Consider the following 21,774-nt stretch of genomic DNA (forward strand, 5'->3'; position numbering starts at 1 on the left):
AATGGCTGCATGTTTCACAGATGTATTGCAGGACGCTTTTAGCAGTTGCAAGGGAAATAGTGTTGAGATACTGTAATGGCTGCATGTTTCACAATGTGATGATGTTGCAGGCACTACCGGAGAGTGATCCTGAAGGGGCTCAACAAGGACCTGAAGGACGAGCTGAGATATGTGTCGGAGGTGATCGAAGACAACCCCAAGAACTATCAAGTCTGGTGAGGATTGAGGAAAAGTCCTTAGTTGTGGGGGCGGTGGGGTAGCCTAGTGGTTAAAGCGTTCGCTCGTCACGCCGAAGACCCGGGTTCGAATCCCCACATGGGTACATTGTGTGAAGCTCATTTCTGGTGTCCCTCGCTGTGATATTGCTGGAATATTGCTAAAAGCAGCGTAAAACCAAACTCACTCACTCACTCCTTAGTTGTGTGCTGATGCATGTGGTGCAGTGGGATGATCAGTTTTATTTTATACTTATCCTGACTCATGCTCTTTTGCTTGTCTTCTTCTTCTTGCGAACACAGTGGAACACTTGTATCTCCCAATTGAAGCTCCCTTCAATGTAAAATCACTAATTAGTACTCACCAAGAGTTGTCTCCTTCCCAACCATTTGCGTTGGAACGAGGGCACCACCTTCCGCCACATGCCTGCTCACTGGGCGAAGAAGGAGAGAGTGAGGATAAGTATAAAATATCAATTTTATTCAGAAAATTACATTTTGGTCTGAAGAAAAAACTGAGTGCAATGTATAGATAAATAAATTCCCAGGGCACATCATATAGGTCACACCTTTTGAAATCTGTTGTCAGTGATGGTAATAATGGTCAGGGGACGTCCACTATTTGTCATCCATAACTGGCTTCTATAGGAGGTATCCTTGATCTCACCATGTGATATTGAATCTTATTACCCACGTGGTCAACGTATGGGTAGTTGCATACTAATCTCGTACATCGCACGAGTGTCGTATCGCGTTGACCTGTGCCGTAACGACTTGACCTGAGATTCTAACAATTTGATTGGATAACCGATGACCTCTCAATTAGGTCACGTTGTGAAGGAACTACGTTTTCATTCATAACAAACACGTGAAATTCATTCATTCTACAACTTAGATGCATTGTGGGAATGTAAACATTGCGACCGTTGCCATGTCGCTGTTTAATTGTGAGTGCCGAACTGAGACAGTATATCCGTGGAAAAACATAAACGCAATGTTTCCACCAGTGATGTTAGCCGAGTGAAGCGCCTGCAAACCAAGAAACAGGGTGCTACGGAGTAGTTTACTGTAGGAGGCTGTACGAGGCGATGACAACTGACATGCATCGTAACGTCGGTTACCAAGGGGACAGACGAGAAATGGCGTAGTGACGTCATTACAGTGTGACGTCATGCAAAAAGTGTTCTACAGTAAAAACATTTTCCGCAACCTCTATATGAAACCGGTTTCGGTTTGAAACCATAAAAATAACAAAAATACGCTATTTTGTCAATTTAATGCATGTAAGACGTGGGTAATAAATAAAATACCATACTCGGTCTCATTACATATGAATTATACGAAACTCGTGACCTTCCTATGATACCATAGGAAGGACACGAGTTTCGTATGTAATGAGACCTCGTGTAGTATTCTCTATATATTGCTTCTTCAGACCATTGTGATGTCATCAGTTATCATTATGTCACAATCAAGTGATGTCACTAATCTCGTCCATTGAAGCTGGTTATTTGTATCTTTAACTCTGAAGACATTGGTTATTTAGGAAGATTGATTTTAGATAGTAAATAGCGTCTCTGTCTATTTTCTACTTTCTTTGTCGTTGGGATTCATTTGTTGAAAAAAAGTTAAACTGTTAAAATGTTTAGCATGGATGTCTAAGATTTGATTGAATATATTGATTGAAAATCCTTGTTTGGCCAGTCCTGTATCTCAGCTTATTGACTCTACTAAGTGATTGATTTATAGTACCTCGGTCACTTTGGGCTTCCTTTCAAATAAAGCTGAAATCATGGTGTAATGTGCATGCTGCTCCAGGCAGTGTTTAGCTCAGTCAGCGTTATGGGAGGAAAAGGATACAGGATTTGCTTAAGTACCACTCCACATCACACACGCACACATGCACACATGCACAGAATTTAGAATGTTGTAGGTCTGTATTTCATTGTGGTATGGGTGTTGGTAGTTGAATCAAAATTTGTAAATTTAATTGACCAATTTTGCCGTCTCCTTAAGCTTTGGGCTTGTAAAACATATTGCTTTGGGCTTGTAAAACATATTGCTTTGGGCTTGTAAAACATATTGCTGCAACTTGTGATTAATAAGTATACTAGCTGATTCATCCTGTAATAAATTTAACTTGAACTGTTAAGTAATCTGATCTGTGTGACAGGCACCATCGTCGGGTGTTGATCGAGTGGTCCCGAGATGCCGGTCAGGAACTTCACTTCACAGAGAAAATACTGAGGGAAGATGCCAAGAATTACCACGCGTGGCAGCACAGGTATGTCGGCAGCAGGAAGAATATTGCCATACCGGTTAAACTAAAGTTTGTGGAAGCATTGTTCCTACCTGTTTGTGTCAAGGGAGATCACAGTCTCTTTTCACTTCGTCTTGACAAGGTGGGGTGGAGTAGCCTAATGGTTAGAGCATCTGCTTGTCACGTTGAAGACAAGGGTTTGATTCCCCACATGGGGACAATGTATGGAGCCCATTTCAGGGGTACCTCGCCATGATATTGCTCAGATTTTGCTAAAAGCAGCGTAAAACCATACTCGCTCACTCACTTGTCTTGTCCAAACGGGGATATTGGGATAGGCTGACAAGTGATGAAGATGTTTGATATGGTTTGGGGAATTGAAATATTTTCAACTGTAAACTTGAAGAAATATTTTGGTATTACAGGCTACTTGTTCAGAATTTTTCATATTTCTGTTCTTTAGTTACATGTTTTGATATATATCTCCCTGTGTGTTGTAATGTGTTAAATCTTGTACCATCAATGCTCTAATCACCTTATGTAAACATGGATCAGATGCAAACCCAGAAAATCGAAGAGAGAAAAATCTGCATACAAAGTATTACTGTACACACAACTAGCTATATATACATGCTTCAGACCAGTCATGGGTGATGATGATTCTGTTTTCGGTCCTCACTGACAGTAGGCACTGGTATAAAATACTGGACAGGATGTATATCATGTAAAGATACTGATGCTATTATATGAACCTTAGAAACTGTAGCTTCACTGCTATATTTTTCCTTGTGGGAGTGGCCTGTATTTTGACCTTGGCGGTTTGTTGTTGCTTGTGAACCAGGAAACAGATGATGGTGTTGCTGGTTCCTGTAACTGATACAGTGGTGGAAATAACTTTAAAATTGCTAGTGTACTCCAGTACAGTGGCACATGTAAAATCATTTGCCCTGATAATTTTTCCGGCTGATTTTCCTGTTCATTTTTTAAGTAAACAACATAATTAACATTGGAAAGTCAACTGGACACCGGTACAGCGTGATATACAAATTTGCTTGCCCGACAGAAAAAAGCACTGGACTGGGACGTCGGGCAAGGGGTTATTTCCACCCCTGTGATATTGTTGGTATGGTTTTGTATATTCCAGTCATTCATTGGTTCCCAATTGCGCAGATCAATGTTCATGCTGTTGATCACTGGATTGTCTGGTCCAGAATCGATTATTTACAGACCACCGCCATATAGCTGGAATATTGCTGAGTGCGGCGTAAAACTAAACTCACTCATTCACTCCTCCAGTCATTAAGACTGACCTGGATTCAGTAGTAAAGCCAACTAGACTGTGTCTGATTTGTTAGCTTTACACAATATTATGTGTAAAACTGATCAGATTTCTGCCTGTATGTTATGGACGTTATACAGCCTATATTCCTTTTATAGCTTGGTTATACAACAGATTTTGATCACCAATGTTTGGATGCATGTGTCTTCAGGCAGTGGGTGATCATATTGACTTGTGTGTTTAGACATTGGGTGATCATGATGAAGACTTGTTGGTGATCTTGTTGACTTGTTTGTCAGGCAATGGGTGATCCAGGAGTTTGGCCTCTGGGACAAGGAACTGGACTATGTGGACAAGCTGTTGAAGGACGACCTCCGCAACAACTCCGCCTGGAACCAGCGCTATTTCGTCATCAAGAACACCACTGGCTTCTCTGACACTGTCACAGAGAAGGAAGTCAGGTAGGGCTGCTGCTGAGACAGGCCTCCGATTACTGTTACTGGGTAGAACAGAGAAGGAAGTCAGGTAGGGGTGCTGCTGAGACAGGCCTCCGATTACTGTTACTGGGTAGAACAGAGAAGGAAGTCAGGTAGGGCTGCTGCTGAGACAGGCCTCTGATTACTGTTACTGGGTAGAACAGAGAAGGAAGTCAGGTAGGGCTGCTGCTGAGACAGGGCTCCGATTACTGTTACTGGGTAGAACAGAGAAGGAAGTCAGGTAGGGCTGCTGCTGAGACAGGGCTCGATTACTGTTACTGGGTAGAACAGAGAAGGAAGTCAGGTAGACAGGGGCTGCTGCTGAGACAGGGCTCCGATTACTGTTACTGGGTAGAACAGAGAAGGAAGTCAGGTAGGGCTGCTGCTGAGACAGGCCTCCGATTACTGTTACTGGGTAGAACAGAGAAGGAAGTCAGGTAGGGCTGCTGCTGAGACAGGGCTCCGATTACTGTTACTGGGTAGAACAGAGAAGGAAGTCAGGTAGGGCTGCTGCTGAGACAGGCCTCCGATTACTGTTACTGGGTAAAACAGAGAAGGAAGTCAGGTAGGGCTGCTGCTGAGACAGGCCTCCGATTACTGTTACTGGGTAGAACAGAGAAGGAAGTCAGGTAGGGCTGCTGCTGAGACAGGCCTCCGATTACTGTTACTGGGTAGAACAGAGAAGGAAGTCAGGTAGGGCTGCTGCTGAGACAGGCCTCCGATTACTGTTACTGGGTAGAACAGAGAAGGAAGTCAGGTAGTGCTGCCTTCTGGTAAAACAGACAGGCCTCTCCATTACTGTTACTGGGTAGAACAGAGAAGGAAGTCAGGTAGTGCTGCCTGCTGAGACAGGCCTCGATTACTGTTACTGGGTAGAACAGAGAAGGAAGTCAGGTAGGGGCTGCTGCTGAGACAGGCCTCCAATTACTGTTACTGGGTAGATTCTACCCAGTAACAGTAATCAGAGGCCTGTCTCAGCAGGGATGGACATGGACACTATGTCGATTGATGGTCGAGAGATTAGATTTGATTGAATAGACAGACTCTGTGACTTGTCTGATGTGATAGACCTTTTGTCATTCTCACCCCTAGGATCGCTGGTTTTCACAATCAGTTACATGCCAGACCCACGAAGATCAGGGTTAGAATTGGTCTTCAGCAACCCGTGCTTGTTGTAGGGGGCGACTAACGGGATCGGGTGGTCAGGCACGCTGACTTCGTTGACATGTCATTGTATTCCATTTGAGTAGATTGATGCTCATTATATTAATCACTGGATTGTCTCGTCCAGACTTTAATATTTACAGACCGTCGCCATATAGGTGGAATATTGCTGTGGTGTCATATGAGAGTGTTTGCAGTTGTCTAAGGGAGATAAGTCAGGTTTGCAGTTAATGCATGAGCACATGTTTTATAGAGAAATGGTAAAAAAACATGTGGACGTAATTGTATAGAAATAGGTTGAAGATAAAGTGAGAAGTATATTTCATTGAGCACCCATTGGGCCGATACTGTTCAACATGTGATAGGGTTTATGAGTTACTTCATACTACTTGTATATTGGATGTATTTTCTTGCTGGTAGAATTAATGGGAATATTGTTTTAAAGTTAAGAAGTACATTTTGGTTGGTATATTGAGAGAACTTGTGTTTCAGATATACTCAAGATTTCATCAAGAAAGCTCCAAACAACGAAAGTGCATGGAACTATATGAAAGGGTAAGTGAACTAGTTGTAGTAGTCATAAAAGGCGACTGACGGGATCGGGTGGTCAGGCTCGCTGACTTGGTTGACACATTTCATCAGTTCCCAATTGCGCAGATCGATGCTCATGCTGTTGCTCACTGGATTGTCTGGTCCAGACTCAATTATATACAGACCGCCGCCATATAGCTGGAATATTGCTGAGTGTGGCGTACAACCAAACTCTCTCACTCGCTAGCTACACTTATAAGTCACAACCTGTGAAGATCCACTTGGAATTGGTCTTCAGCAACCCATGCTTGTTGTAAGAGATGACTAACGGGATCGGATGGTCAGATTCGCTGATTCACTGATTCTGTGGATCTTGTTACACTTATAAGTCACAACCTGTGAAGATCCACTTGGAATTGGTCTTCAGCAACCCATGCTTGTTGTAAGAGATGACTAACGGGATTGGATGGTCAGATTCGCTGACTTGGTTGACACATGTCATCATAGATCGATGATCATGATGTTGATCACTGCATTGTCTGGTCCAGACTTGAATATGTACAGACCACCTCCTTGTAGCTAAGAAACAAACAAACAAAACCTTTCAATCTTTGGTTTGTCTGTCCAGTCTTGATAACTTACGATTGCCTATATATATACAGCTGATACCTGACCAACTGTAAAATTAAACAATAAACAATACTGTTGATGACCGCAGTGGCAGCCATCTCTCTTCATGGGTATGTTATACACCAACAGCCATGCTGTCACATTGTAATGTCTTGGCCTCTGCTTGCAGGGTTCTGTTGGACCGGGAGTTGAGCAAGTACCCAGGTCTGATGGAGTTCTGTACGGAGCTGTACGACAACCGGTACCGCTCACCCTACCTCATCGCCTGCATGGTGGACACGTACGAGGAGATGCTGGAGTTGGGCTGTGAGGAGAAGGAGTCTGTCCTGCAGAAGGCCCTGGAGGTGAGGATGGGGAGGCAGAGAACACGATCAGTTTATTGACATTGATAGTAATGTGCTAACAGTTAACATGTTTCTGGGTATTATTAATTTTTATTTTAGATGTTATTATGACAAAGACCTATATCTAGTTTTAATGTCTTAATTTAGTTAAATGGTTCTTTTCTTGTCTTGGCAGTAACGTTACCTCTTCATTGATGCCTGGATTAATCCCGTCCATTGCCATTACCAGTCAGCGCCAATTACCAACTGGCTTCCCTTGTTATCTGATCACTGTAGTTATTTCACACACCAGGGGTGAAAATAACCCACGTCCGACGTCCGAGTTCAGTGTTTTTCGGTATAGTGGAAAAATTATCAGGGCAAGTGACATTACATGTGCCACTGTACCGGAGTACACTATCAATTTTAAAGTTATTTCCACCCCTGCACACTCTTATATAGCTGTCTGCTTCCTATTGTGACATTTACCTGATGAAGGAGGTAAACAAAGTAGTTGACATCCATAAATTCTAGCATTTATGTGCTTTATCTTGACTTTCATTCTGTTTCAGTTGTGTAATTCCTTGGCCGAGGAGTATGATACAATCCGACGTGAATACTGGAGCTACGTGTCTCGCTCGTTAGCATCAAAGTTTGGGACTGAAGTAGGGGGCAACTCCTAGTACAGATTGTGATTGGTCGGTAGTGACAGTGTACATATCCCTAGTAGATCATCCACATCTCCTGCACTCCTATAAGTGATGTCTCTCGGCCATACAGCAGATGTCACTTGCCTCCTGCTGCACCTGTGCGTTTGATTCCAATACAATACAGGATTTCTACATTTAGTTTTTCCAGTAGGGTGTGTTTCAAGTGGCAGTAGCTGCTTCTCAGAAGCAGGGTTGATACTTGTGATGTTGAAGTAATTTGAAGCTGGTATGTTGCAGGTGGAATCCATTGTTTCATCGAAACAGGGTTGTTACTTGTGATGTTATAGCTGTTTATGAGGTGGCTGTTACAAGTGACACCCAATGCTTCATCGAAGCAGGTTTGTTGCTTGTGATGTAGAAGCAGTGTTGAGGCTGTTGTTACAAGTGGCACCCAATGCTTCATCGAAGCAGGTTTGTTGCTTGTGATGTAGAAGCAGTGTTGAGGCTGTTGTTACTAGTGGCACCCAATGCTTCATCGAAGCAGGTTTGTTGGCAGAAGCAGTGTTGAACAAGTGGCTGCTTCATCGAAGCAGGTTTGTTGCTTGTGATGTAGAAACAGTGTTGAGGCTGTTGTTACAAGTGGCACCCAATGCTTCATCGAAGCAGGTTTGTTACTTGTGATGTAGAAGCAGTGTTGAGGCTGTTGTTACAAGTGGCACCCAATGCTTCATCGAAGCAGGTTTGTTGCTTGTGATGTTGAAGCAGGGTTGACGCTGCTGTTACAAGTGACACCCATTGCTTCCTAGAAGCAGGCCTGTCTCTTGAGATGTTATGGTGGTTTGTTTGACGTAATCAGATGGAGAATTATAAACTGTTCATATCTCTATCTCATCTCTATCTCACAAGACATTAAACGTGTCTCGAAGGTTGCATCTCAAATTGAGGTCAGAACAAGGGTTTTGCTGTTTTACAGATTCTCATGGTATTAACCGGGTATCATATAAAAATAAATACACTTCTCATGATTTACTAAGGACCACTGTCTTGACTGAGGATGTCTGTTGATCCAAAGTAAATGTTGGTTACTGTGTATTATATCATTGCCCTTGTCGACCATGAACTGAAAATGATTTTTTACAAACATTCAAGCATGAAGATATGGAAATTCTATTTTTGTCATGAAAAAGACGTTTATGTAGGAATTATTTTAGTTTGTATTACAATTTTGAACAAATTCAGGCAGATTTGATTGGCCTGGGTGGAAGATTACAAATTCAGGCAGATTTGATTGGCCTGGGAGGAAGATATTTTGGAGAAATTCTGAATACAGGTCCCTGTTCCCATAATTTCGATATTTTCTTCTTCTCCAAGTTATTTAACCTGCGTACATGTGGCACTATTATAAGACTAGCTGTATCTGGAGACACGCATTACCGCTGCTACAGGGTCCCAATCCACTCAGCAACTGTAGTCCAAAGACAATGACAGCACTGACTCACTGCTGTTGTGAGGCTATGAACACTTTGTGGATATGGGCCCGGAACAGTGCTTTAGTGGTGTGTGCTGCATTTGGATGTATTTGGATTTTCTATGGAATTCTTTTTTATTTTTCAGTAATCCATGAATACCTGCTTTGTTGTTTATAATTAAAGGGGAAAATATATGCACATTTTACCTGAAGCACATGTAATCAGTGAAACTGTTATACCAATAAGCTTCACAGGTGTGCCAACATTTAGTCAAAGGGACATAACTCTATCTACTCTTCATTATCTGCAGTATGAAGGATTTTACTGTATTTGATCATGCAGGAAATATGAAGGAAACTTTTTGTGTTAGTGAAGTGAATATTACCTTAAGAATTTTGGTAAGATGCAAAACATACTCCATTATCATTCAGACCAATTTTACAAGAGTTTGTAAATATTTACAGAAAACAATCTCCAGATCTTATGTTCACAATGATTACATTTGATCCTCTATGTTTGTTTTGTAACTTGACCAGCTGTTTCGTATTGAACAAATAGGACTTTTTGGTGTGATAATCTTCAAAGGTCTTTTTCTCAGCTTGCTTGGGAGTATCTTTGGATTGAATTTGACATTGCAGTTTAAATCAGGATTGTTCACTGAAAGTGAAGTGCATAAAACGAAATGATCAAATGGAGCAAACAGATTTATTTTCTAGTTTTTGATTTTGATTGTGTTGCAGAAGGATTGACATGATTGGTGTGTGAATGTCCCTGGGGGTATGATTGATAACTGGTGGATCCTTCGATTGGGGGCATTAAGACATAAGTTATTGACCGTATGAAAGGATGAATGATAGTTTTGACCATGGTGACAGAAAAGGGTTACCATGAACACAATAATGTTTACCTGGACAGGTGGACAGTGTTTTACTGAACTTTGTTTAATTGGTGAAGTCTTAACATTATTCAGTTATATAAGAGTTTCCTGGTGAATGATTCCAGAATTCCACGATGCTTCCAAATTTATTATGGTTTATGTCAGCCCAGTTACAACAGTGCATATTGTATAAAACACTCCATTTCAGTGTTTCGTAAAGAAACTTCGGTGGCAAATCAAGAAACACAAGATATTCATACAGAATCTGGAGATCAGCTGGTGAAGTCTGATGTTAAGACTCTTGAGATAAGTCAATCTCAAGTTTGTAATTCTGTGCTTTCATCCTTGTTCAGTAGAAGATAATATGCCCGACGACTATGCTTGTCGTGGAAGGCAGTGCTGTCAGGGTTGCTGACTTTAGTGATAGTGATTGTCATACTGAAATGACATGGATCATTATTCATCAATCACCGGATTGTTCGGTCCAGATTATATTATAAAAATGCCACTGGAATGGCAGGCTGAAATATTGCTGAGTGCAATAAGCAGCAGATACGGAAACAGCTGACAGACTCGAACACAGGTGTTCTGTGCATCTTTGAGGGATCGGGCGGTCAGGCTCGCTGACTTGGTTGACACATGTCATAAGTTCCCAATTGCGCGGATCGATGCTCATGCTGTTGATCACTGGATTGTCTGGTCCAGACTCGAATATTTACAGACTGCCACAATATAGCTGGACTATTGCTGAGTGTGGCGTAAAACTAAACTCACTCACTCACTCACTGCATCTTCAGTTCCATGTGTAAGCTTGGCTTTACACTGGCAGGTAAGGCTGGTTTCGTTAAGGGAACTAAAACAAGGAGATTGCTAGTGGAGATTGATAACATTAGAAGCTATCATTCAGCTTGCACTGACATTATGTCTATATGTTTCATTGTATCAATGATTTGACAACCATGATTAAGACAGTACATATGCTACTTTGTTATAAAGAAAGGTTCCTTTTTACATATATTTCTGATATAAATTAATGTTGAGAATGTGTGTGATTATGCTTGTGGAGAAAGAAATTTATGTGGTCAAATATATTGCTGTCTTAAAAGGAGTTATAAAGTAAGTTATAAAAATTTATATATAACAAAGAGATATTTTCTTGTGTAAAAATAATAAATTATTTATGTCTTTATTACACTTTTTCAAATTTCTTTAGAACTGCTTACATGGCTAAGCTTCTTGTAAATTGCTCGTAAAATTAATGCTTGCTTGAAGCTCAACAGTAGAAGAACCAGTACAAGGATACCGATATATTTGCAGAAAAATAAGTTAATCAGCTCCTCATTTGTGTGATTGGTCTAAATTTAAGTTAATTAGCTCCTCATTTGTGTTATTGTCTGATTTAAATGAAGGGAGAAAGCACCTTGATGTTCTGTCCAAAATCTTCGGGTTTTGGAAAGATGAGTATATGGACCTCAAAGAAGGTACTTATGCAGCATGTGAACTGATGCAGGTGTTAACTTATCTCTTTAGAGTGGGTATAGAGGCAGGGGAAGCATCTATCAGTTTTATATAAATCATTTTTGTAATGAGACTTTCAGTTTAAGAGTTGCACTTTCAACAAAACTATCTTTATAAATACAGTTCTATTTTTGCTTTGTATATAGAGATTTGGAAACCAATTTGCATGTATTTTTTGTTTTGTGCATGATTGTCAAAATAAGCATAAAAAACGATTTTAATGTTTTAAAATTAACTGCCCAAGATTCAGGATTTGGACAAATGAAGTGAGCAAGCATGTTGATGCGTGCCATTTGTCAGAGAATTGCTATATAAAATGTATAATTGAGTTTAGCAATTATGATATTCTTGTTGCAAATCTTTTCATTTGATGGTGTGTTTAAAATTGAAATGAATGGATCTCTTTGTTGTGTATGGCAGCTACAGTGAATCGGTCAGCATGTCTGGATGCTATTATTTTACAAATGCTCAAGTACTTTCCATGCCCTGTTCTGTAGATAGTCTCCAAGCAAATGGGGAATTCAGTGCGGGGCTCTTACGTTCAGGGTTTGCATAATAAATGTAAATATTCAGATTTACAATTTTAAAAAAAAATTGAATATCCTTTGAACTGAAACGTGTGAGTTTTGTCATTAGTAATTTGTAATCTTGCTTCTGGTTTTGACACTTTGATACAGATGCTTCCTGTTTTAGATGGCCCTATGGGTCGAGTGGCTGTTTCAGCCATCTCTGTGTAGCAGGTTCTTTTCCTGCCTGAGTGGTTGGTGTGCTCCACATGTCACCGCACATCAGATGAAATAAACCTCAGTATTATCTGAAAACTTTGTTTTGTTATTGCTACAAAAGAGGCTTCCTGATGAGTAGTTAGCACACACAAATGTTAAATTTGTTTTAAGTAAATGGTAAAATGTGTGAAGCCCATTTTCTGGTGTTTTCCGCCGTGATATTGCTGGAATATTGCTAAAAGCGGCGTAAAACTATACTCACTCACACTAAGTAAATGATATTACAGTGATGTAATTGTAACGGCTGATGTTTGAAACAGATTACTTTTTCAAAATCTCCTTTGAAGCATGCACCATTTCTGGTGTCCCTTGCCGTGATATTGCTGGAATATTGCTAAAAGCGGCGTAAAACTATACTCACTCAAAGCATGCAATGACTTCCTAACAAGTTCTTTTTTTCATATCAAATTCAAGTTTATATCATCCCAACAACCAATACCATCAAACTAGATTACATGAACAATTGCAGAAATAATGCCTAAATGTTAAACGTTTTGGTCATGTATATATTGTCAGATAAATTTACTGATGTTTTATTATTTTTCATATCTGAGACCCTTAAAGGATTGTTGAAGCAGAGCCATGGTTCTTCGCAATACTCATCTTAAATGGTAGAAATGTGATCCCAAGATTCCGAGTGTAAAAACAGTTAAATATTAATTCCAGTGAGACACCTGAGAATGAGCCTGAAGTGGCCATGCACAGAGAATCAGATTACTATTCCCTTGACAAATCAATGAGCATAGTGCAACGAGTGATTATTATGGAGATAGATCAAATATTGATAACAGTCAACAGAGCACTGCAGGGGAGGTAACTCCTGACACCTTGTATACAATTAGAGCCCTTTTCTCCCAGTCTTTGACTGTTGTCCCTTTCTGCCCAGCCCTAGTGTAATTCAAAAGCCATAACTGAAGTCTAGAATTCCCACCAGGTTCTGAAATACCCTTTTTAAGTAAAAGAGGAGTTACTTGTTTTCCAAATTATATATTTTTAGACAGTAAGTGTTAGTCTATTACAACCATAACAGAATACAGAATTCATCTTTTTTAATTTATGTTAAAATGAAACTCTGAACTGAGGGATTGTAACAGGCATTTGTAAACATTTATGCTTAAGACTGTATCCTTGGACTAATGAAGGTCGGGCTAAGAATTGGCCTACAGCAACTCCAGGGTCATTCAATAAACTTTCAGGAGGACAAAAGTATGCACCCCCATCTAGATCTGCCTATGAGAGGCAACGAACAGGACTTCGTTGATATGTGATATTGTTGCGTAGATCGATGCTCATGATGTCTATCACTGGATTGTCTAGTCCAGACTTGATTATTTACAGACTGTCAACATATAGCTGGGATATTGAGTGAGGCTTTACATAGCAAGCAAAATGTATCCTTGTTTAACTGCTGTTTAAGTCATACTAAGGTGCATGCAGTCGCATACACATGCATACATGCATGCAGGTGGAGAGAAAACATACTGAATGCAGGTTCACTCCCACATCCAACTGTCAGGTTGTGATTTTGCTTAAGCATTTTTGCATGCAGACGCCTTCAGCCTGGTTGTATTTTATACCCACACCTTCAGCCTGGTTGTATTGCACACCCACACCTTCAGCCTGGTTGTATTGCACACCCACACCTTCAGCCCGGTTGTATTGCATACCCACACCTTCAGCCTGGTTGTATTGCACACCCACACCTTCAGCCTGGTTGTATTGCACACCTACACCTTCAGCCTGGTTGTATTGCACACCTACACCTTCAGCCTGGTTGTAGTGCACACCTACACACCTTCAGCCTGGTTGTATTGCACACCCACACCTTCAGCCTGGTTGTATTGCACACCCACACCTTCAGCCTGGTTGTATTGCACACCCACACCTTCAGCCTGGTTGTATTGCACACCAACACCTTCAGCCTGGTTGTGCACACCCACATTGCATATCCACACCTTCAGATCGGTTGTATTGCACACCCACACCTTCAGCCTGGTTGTATTGCACACCAACACCTTCAGCCTGGTTGTATTGCACACCCACACCTTCAGATCGGTTGTATTGCACACCCACACCTTCAGCCTGGTTGTATTGCACACCCACACCTTCAGATCGGTTGTATTGCACACCCACACCTTCAGCCTGGTTGTATTGCACACCCACACCTTCAGCCTTGGTTGTATTGCACACCCACACCTTCAGATCGGTTGTATTGCACACCCACACCTTCAGCCTGGTTGTATTGCACACCACACCTTCAGCCTGGTTGTATTGCACACCCACACCTTCAGCCTGGTTGTATTGCACACCAACACCTTCAGCCTGGTTGTATTGCACACCAACACCTTCAGCCTGGTTGTATTGCACACCACCACACCTTCAGCCTGGTTGTATTGTTCAACATCAGATCCCACACCTTCAGATCGGTTGTATTGCACACCCACACCTTCAGATCTGGTTGTATTGCATACCCACACCTTCAGATCGGGTTGTATTGCTGGTTGTATTGCACACCCACACCTTCAGCCTGGTTGTATTGCACACCAACACCTTCAGCCTGGTTGTCTTGTACACCAACACCTTCAGCCTGGTTGTATTGCACATCCACACCTTCAGCCTGGTTGTATTGCACACCCACACCTTCAGATCAGTTGTATTGTACATCAACACCTTCAGATCGGTTGTATTGCACATCAACACCTTTCATCAGCACCCACACCTTCAGATCGGTTGTATTGTACACCCACACCTTCACCTTCAGCCTGGTTGTATTGCACACCCACACCTTCAGCCTGGTTGTATTGCATACCAACACCTTCAGCCTGGTTGTATTGTATTGTACACCAACACCTTCAGATCGGTTGTATTGCACACCCACACCTTCAGCCTGGTTGTATTGCACACCAACACCTTCAGCCTGGTTGTATTGCACATCAACACCTTCAGATCGGTTGTATTGCACACCCACACCTTCAGCCTGGTTGTATTGCACACCCACACCTTCAGCCTCGGTTGTATTGCAACACCTTCAGATTGGTTGTACACACCCACACCTTCAGCCTGGTTGTATTGCACACCCACACCTTCAGCCTGGTTGTATTGCACACCCACACCTTCAGCCTGGTTGTATTGCATCACCCACACCTTCAGCCTGGTTGTATTGCACACCCACACCTTCAGCCTGGTTGTATTGCACACCAACACCTTCAGCTGGTTGGCACACCCACACCTTCATTGTTGTACACCAACACCTTCAGCCTGGTTGTATTGCACACCCACACCTTCAGCCTGGTTGTATTGCACACCCACACCTTCAGATCTGGTTGTATTGCACACCAACACCTTCAGCCTGGTTGTATTGCACACCAACACCTTCAGCCTGGTTGTATTGTACACCCACACACCTTCAACATCAGCCTGGTTGTATTGCACACCTTCAGATCGGTTGTATTGCACACCCACACCTTCAGCCTGGTTGTATTGCACACCCAACACCTTCAGATCTCGGTTGTATTGCACACCCAACACCTTCACCCACACCTTCAGCCTGGTTGTATTGCACACCCACACCTTCAGCCTGGTTGTATTGCATACACCAACACCTTCAGCCTGGTTGTATTGCACACCAACACCTTCAGCCTGGTTGTATTGCACACCCACACCTTGTATTGTATTTGCACACCAACACCTTCAGCCTGGTTGTGTATTGCACACCCACACCTTTCAGATCGGTTTGTATTGCACTTCAGCCTGGTTGTATTGCACACCCACACCTTCAGCCTGGTTGTATTGCACACCCACACCTTCAGCTGGTTGTATTGCATACCCACACCTTCAGCCTGGTTGTATTGTACACCAACACCTTCAGCCTGGTTGTATTGCACACCAACACCTTCAGATCGGTTTGTATTGCACACCCACACCTTCAGCCTGGTTGTATTGCACACCAACACCTTCAGCCTGGTTGTATTGTACACCCACACCTTCAGATGGTTGTATTGCACACCAACACCTTCAGCCTCGTTGTATTCACACCTTCAGATGTTGTATTGCACATCCACACCTTCAGCCTGGTTGTATTGCACACCGATGAAACACCTTCAGATCAGTTGTCAGCACAGATCACCTTCAGTCTGGTTGTATTGCACATCAACACCTTCAGCCTGGTTGTATTGCACATCAACACCTTCAGCCTGGTTGTATTGCACATCCACACCTTCAGCCTGGTTGTATTGCACATCAACACCTTCAGCCTGGTTGTATTGCACACCCACACCTTCAGCCTGGTTGTATTGCACACCAACACCTTCAGATCGGTTGTATTGCACATCAACACCTTCAGATCGGTTGTATTGCACATCAACACCTTCAGCCTGGTTGTATTGTACACCCACACCTTCAGCCTGGTTGTATTGCACACCAACACCTTCAGCCTGGTTGTATTGCACATCAACACCTTCAGATCTGGTTGTATTGCACACCAACACCTTCAGCCTGGTTGTATTGCACACCCACACCTTCAGCCTGGTTGTATTGCACAACACCAACACCTTCAGATTGGTTGTATTGTACATCCACACCTTCAGCCTGGTTGTATTGCACATCAACACCTTCAGATCTGGTTGTATTGCACACCCACACCTTCAGCCTGGTTGTATTGCACATCAACACCTTCAGATCGGTTGTATTGTACACCCACACCTTCAGCCTGGTTGTATTGCACATCAACACCTTCAGATCGGTTGTATTGCACATCAACACCTTCAGATCGGTTGTATTGCACATCAACACCTTCAGATCGGTTGTATTGTACACCCACACCTTCAGCCTGGTTGTACTTGCACATCAACACCTTCAGATCGGTTGTATTGCACATCAACACCTTCAGATCGGTTGTATTGCACACCCACACCTTCAGCCTGGTTGTATTGCACATCAACACCTTCAGATCGGTTGTATTGCACACCCACACCTTCAGCCTGGTTGTATTGTACATCAACACCTTCAGATCGGTTGTATTGCACACCCACACCTTCAGCTTGGTTGTATTGTACATCAACACCTTCAGATCGGTTGTATTGCACACCCACACCTTCAGCTTGGTTGTATTGTACATCAACACCTTCAGCTTGGTTGTATTGTACACCAACACCTTCAGATCGGTTGTATTGTACACCCACACCTTCAGATCGGTTGTATTGTACACCCACACCTTCAGACCTTTGTGTGGTTGCACACTACAATCAAATTTGAACAAAATAGTCTCAATACCCAACAAAACTATCCAGGACACATTTCCTCGTTTGAAGTGAGGTACGTTGCAGAGCATGGAGTCATCCTTGTCATTTTACTGACTGGGTAGACCTCTCTAGTCATATGGACAAGGTGTTCCACATTGAATCTGTTGTTCAAATCCTCTCACACACCTTGGAAATGTTATCAAAATTGTGTATCATTATATTACATTTTCATAATTTAACTCTTATCAGGCAAAAACTTTGAATTGGCAAATAAATATTCATAGTCTTGGCAATCACTGACAGCAGCATTTGTGATAAATCATATCATTCATGTACAAATACCAAAGGTTAAGCACACTTTGTCCAATATTACAGTTAATAAATCATGAAGACTGGTTAGATCATAAATCTATTTTATTTTGTGTATGAAACTGTACATATCTGACTAGTATTTCTTTGGGAAATGCAACGTACATTACATTGTGATACTAACCGCTGTTGTTGAATATCAATACACTATACACAGCCATTACAGGCGACATCTGCATTCACCACACAGATGCTAAGGCACAAATCCAACATTACGCATGTCTGGTCCACGTGTTCTAGAAATAGATTAGCGTCAATTGCACTCAATTTCGGTGGAAACTCCCCTTAATGTCCCTGTTAGTTCAGCAACAAGCAAGCAGGGAATCTACTGTTAGTTGAATAGATATGGATAAAGGTTAAATCTATTGACATTTAATTGTGATTTTTATATTTTTATAACTATAGCATATCTAAATGAAGGAACATTCAGTGGTTTGAAAATTCCCCATTTCTAGCAAAATTGTGAGACATCCAAACAAATTTAGAATTTTTCATTAATAAATCTGATCAAAACAATCAAGTTTCCACAAATACATATACATGTATAGTCAACAAAAAAAGGTAAAGGACCACCCCAATTTTCAATATTTAAGCATTTAATAGTTCATATTATTATCCATACAATACTTAAATGCTGAATATTGGGGTGGTCCTTAACTCCTTTTGTTGAGTATATAAATTTGAAAATCCAAACCAGACATGCCTAATGTTTTCAGTCCAGGCCATAGTTAATCACAAGGTAATGTGACAGAATGACTTCACAGTACACATTACTGGTCATTTCAAAGCTGATTCATTTCATGAAATCAACATCGTCAATTACGAAATCAACATTTCGTGACAAGATGTATTTCAAAATGCCTCAATACAAATCTATGATTTTATTAATATTTTAACACACTTACTGTTAGTTTAAATAACTGATAATATTTTTTGTAATATATAAACAATAATTTGGCCAAAGTAACAAATCTCCAAAGGACAAGACCTGTTGCCATTGTTGTGAAGGACACAATGGACACAACAGCATAACTACTAAAATCTTTCTTTTTGATTTTTAATTGTAAAACAAATGCCATTTATATAATAAAAAGCAATGTAGGTAATTATAACAAACAAAGACTAAAATCCTTCTTAAGGAAAAAGACAATTATAAACCCTATCGAAATAATTATCAAAGAAAACTGACAAAATACAAATATGGTGAAAATCACCAAATATATCAAGTAACACCTATATATATTTTTTAAGTTTTTGAAATCTGTTACTTTACATATTAAGTTCTATGAACCTGGGCACTTTTTCAAGATTCATTAACACATTTAAAAAGAGCACTAAAAAGCCATGGATAAGATATGAAAATATAACAATTATTTAAGATCAAGTCGAAATGTGCAAGCAATTTTCATTTTGAAATAATATACTTGCTTCTTTCAGAAACCAAATGTACATTTTCATTGAGAGATTCAAATTTAGCGTACTGGAAAACATTTTAACCACCTTGACAACTGGGAAAATAGCTTATCAATGGAAATACTTTGAAAGTGATACAGAATCTTAAAAAGAAATTCAAATTGGAAAGGTACATAGAAATTTAGCAAAAAGAAATATATCAGCGTTTAATTTTTGTAAATTACCTGAGTATATATTTACTACCAAGTAGATTCTACTGAGGCAATCTCCCAAACGTCACATAACAAAAAGTATGAATTCATAGATTGTTGTCCACTGACATCACCATCAATTACATTTCAAATCTTGATTAAAATACATTAAAATCAACTAATATGTTTCATCAATACACTAGGAATCATGTGGGGTAATTATCATACATGTGGAAATGTTAATACAAGTTGTATGCCAGCAGTATGAGATGTGAGCACCACATACATATGTATATATATACCGGTAGCCAATCTTGCACAAATCTAAAATGTCACATGTTTGTGGCAGTTCCTTTGAAATAGACAATGGTTGGATGAGGACAATGAGAAAAGGCACATTTCTACACTCTTTGCAAACAATGTTATTTTTTCATCCAATTTTCTCTCTGAAATGAAAGTAGTTGTCTGTACAATATGACCTATTTTCAAATTTTGCCCAAACTGCTTAAATCCAGATTGTGAATATTCCGCACACAGTTCACTTAACGTCATTCACATAAATGCATCAGCAATCATCTATAAATTCACTTTGGCACATTCGACGAGGGCGAATTCACATAGCACCCATAGACTTCAACATACAAAAAGCGCACCAACGCTTCAACACACAGATTCTTCACCGTTCATTGCCATTAGTTTTAAATCTCGACTTTCGAGTTCTAGAGTTAGCTGTTCAACTTCAGCTTCCAATGTTCGGTTTTTCCGGTACATCTGTACATAGTTGAGCTGTAATTGTTTCTGGTAGCGAATCACCTTGTTCTTCTCATCCAACCATGTTTCTCTGTCCTTTTCGAAATTTGCACGGTGTACGAGGATTTCGTCTCGTAACCTATCCACCTCGTCTTTCAGTTCCGCTATTTGCCTGTCTCTGGCGGAAACGATGGAAGGTTTGAGCAATTCCGGCTCTGTGTCACACATTGTGTCGTCCAAATCAGATTGCACACCTGCATCACAAAATTCTGGCTCTTCGGTCGATAACTTTCCGAGTTCGTTTTTCAGAGATTTTAACTCTTCTGTCTTTGAGAGTATTTCTCGGAACTTTTCCGATAATTCTTTATTCTTCTTATCCATTTCCGACTCGTGAGAGTGGAGTTGAGTTCTTAGGGTAATCACCTCACGGCTCTTTTGAGTCACTTCCTGGTTCAAATCCCGAACTTGTTGACGCAGTTCGGAAGTTTCGTTAATTTCTGTTGTAGGATGTCCATTGTGTTGTAGACATCCCAGCCTCAGTTTCATATCTCGGACTTCGTCTTGATAAGAGCTGCATTCTTTTCGAAGAATATCTTTCTCCAGGTACTGTTTATCATATTCATCCTTCAAAGCTTTCTTCTCTTGTTGAAGTTTATAAACCTGCAGCGATAACACCTGTTCCGTTTTGTAATTCTTACGCTGCTGAATTTTGAATTTACGTTCATACTCCTCTCGCAATTCACGCATATCTTTCAGCCACCCAGATTTCTTTTCCTCATAGACTTGAAATATTGCTCTTTCGTTTCTGTCCATGACATCGCGCAATGTATTCAACTCCGCATCCTTTTCTTTCAACATAGCTTCCAGTTCACCAACTCCACTGTCACTTGGAGAAGGTGTCTGGACAGGAAATACCTCCATGTTATTTGAAGACACACGGCTGACATTAAGCGATGGCAGCGACTCGGGTCTGTCGAGAGGTCGCGAGAAGTCGCTTGAGAAACTCGTGGACCTCTCACTGCCATCATGATGAGAACTATGCGAGGAGTTCATGGTCTTGCTACTTGTCATACTGCCAGTCATGTGATTATAGTCATGTGACCCATACCCTTCATCCTGATTGGATAGTCGTCTCTTTGCTCCTTGGGGCGGACTAATCTGCTTCGCACTGTTCACAGGCTTAAAAGCGATTGGTCGCACAATGCTTCGGCCCACATTCTGAAAATAAAAAAAATAAAAATCAGCACAATTCTTCAAACATAACAATCTTAGATCAAAAATACAATTATCTGTTTAAACAGTAATCTGCAGTGAAGAAATGATCAAAATAAATTTTAACTGAAAAACAAAGGTCTGAAACATCAACCCTGTTGAACTCCTACAGTAACTTTGAATACATGACTCTGAAGGCAAAATGGTCACAAAATCATTCAAAGCTACTACACACAGTAAAATATGACCACACATGCTCTCATTATCAGTATGCGTATGTACCTAAATACCTACTCTGAATACACCACACACACAAAGTCATGTAGGCACACATTGTGGAAAATGCCCTGGTGTGTGACAAGTTGCCTCATTAAGTTGCAGTGGTCTTAATAATTCAGATACTCCACAATATGGCTTCCCGT

General features: G+C 40.9%; 2 protein-coding genes across 5 annotated transcripts in view; one reads left to right on the forward strand and one right to left on the reverse strand.

The window, feature by feature from the left end:
• Positions 1-12,213, forward strand: part of LOC124284089 (protein farnesyltransferase/geranylgeranyltransferase type-1 subunit alpha-like) — a 43,112-nt gene extending 30,899 nt beyond the window's left edge. Inside the window, exons 3-9 of the mRNA XM_046720144.1 lie at positions 111-215; positions 2,389-2,499; positions 4,054-4,215; positions 5,887-5,949; positions 6,725-6,899; positions 7,451-8,072; positions 8,122-12,213. Of these exons, the coding sequence (XP_046576100.1) occupies positions 111-215; positions 2,389-2,499; positions 4,054-4,215; positions 5,887-5,949; positions 6,725-6,899; positions 7,451-7,561 (727 nt within the window). The 3' untranslated portion in view covers positions 7,562-8,072; positions 8,122-12,213. The remainder of the gene's footprint in view (positions 1-110; positions 216-2,388; positions 2,500-4,053; positions 4,216-5,886; positions 5,950-6,724; positions 6,900-7,450; positions 8,073-8,121) is intronic.
• A 5,600-nt stretch (positions 12,214-17,813) lies between these two features.
• LOC124284091 (leucine zipper putative tumor suppressor 2 homolog) overlaps positions 17,814-21,774 on the reverse strand; it is a 118,983-nt gene continuing 115,022 nt past the window's right edge. For all 4 annotated transcript variants that reach the window (XM_046720149.1, XM_046720146.1, XM_046720147.1 and 1 more), the window contains exon 3: positions 17,814-21,358. In XM_046720149.1, the coding sequence (XP_046576105.1) occupies positions 20,051-21,358 (1,308 nt within the window). In that variant the 3' untranslated portion in view covers positions 17,814-20,050. The remainder of the gene's footprint in view (positions 21,359-21,774) is intronic.

The sequence above is a fragment of the Haliotis rubra genome, unplaced genomic scaffold (genome assembly GCF_003918875.1).
Source record: "Haliotis rubra isolate DU_JTF1 unplaced genomic scaffold, ASM391887v1 Scf329, whole genome shotgun sequence".
NCBI lineage: Eukaryota > Metazoa > Mollusca > Gastropoda > Lepetellida > Haliotidae > Haliotis > Haliotis rubra.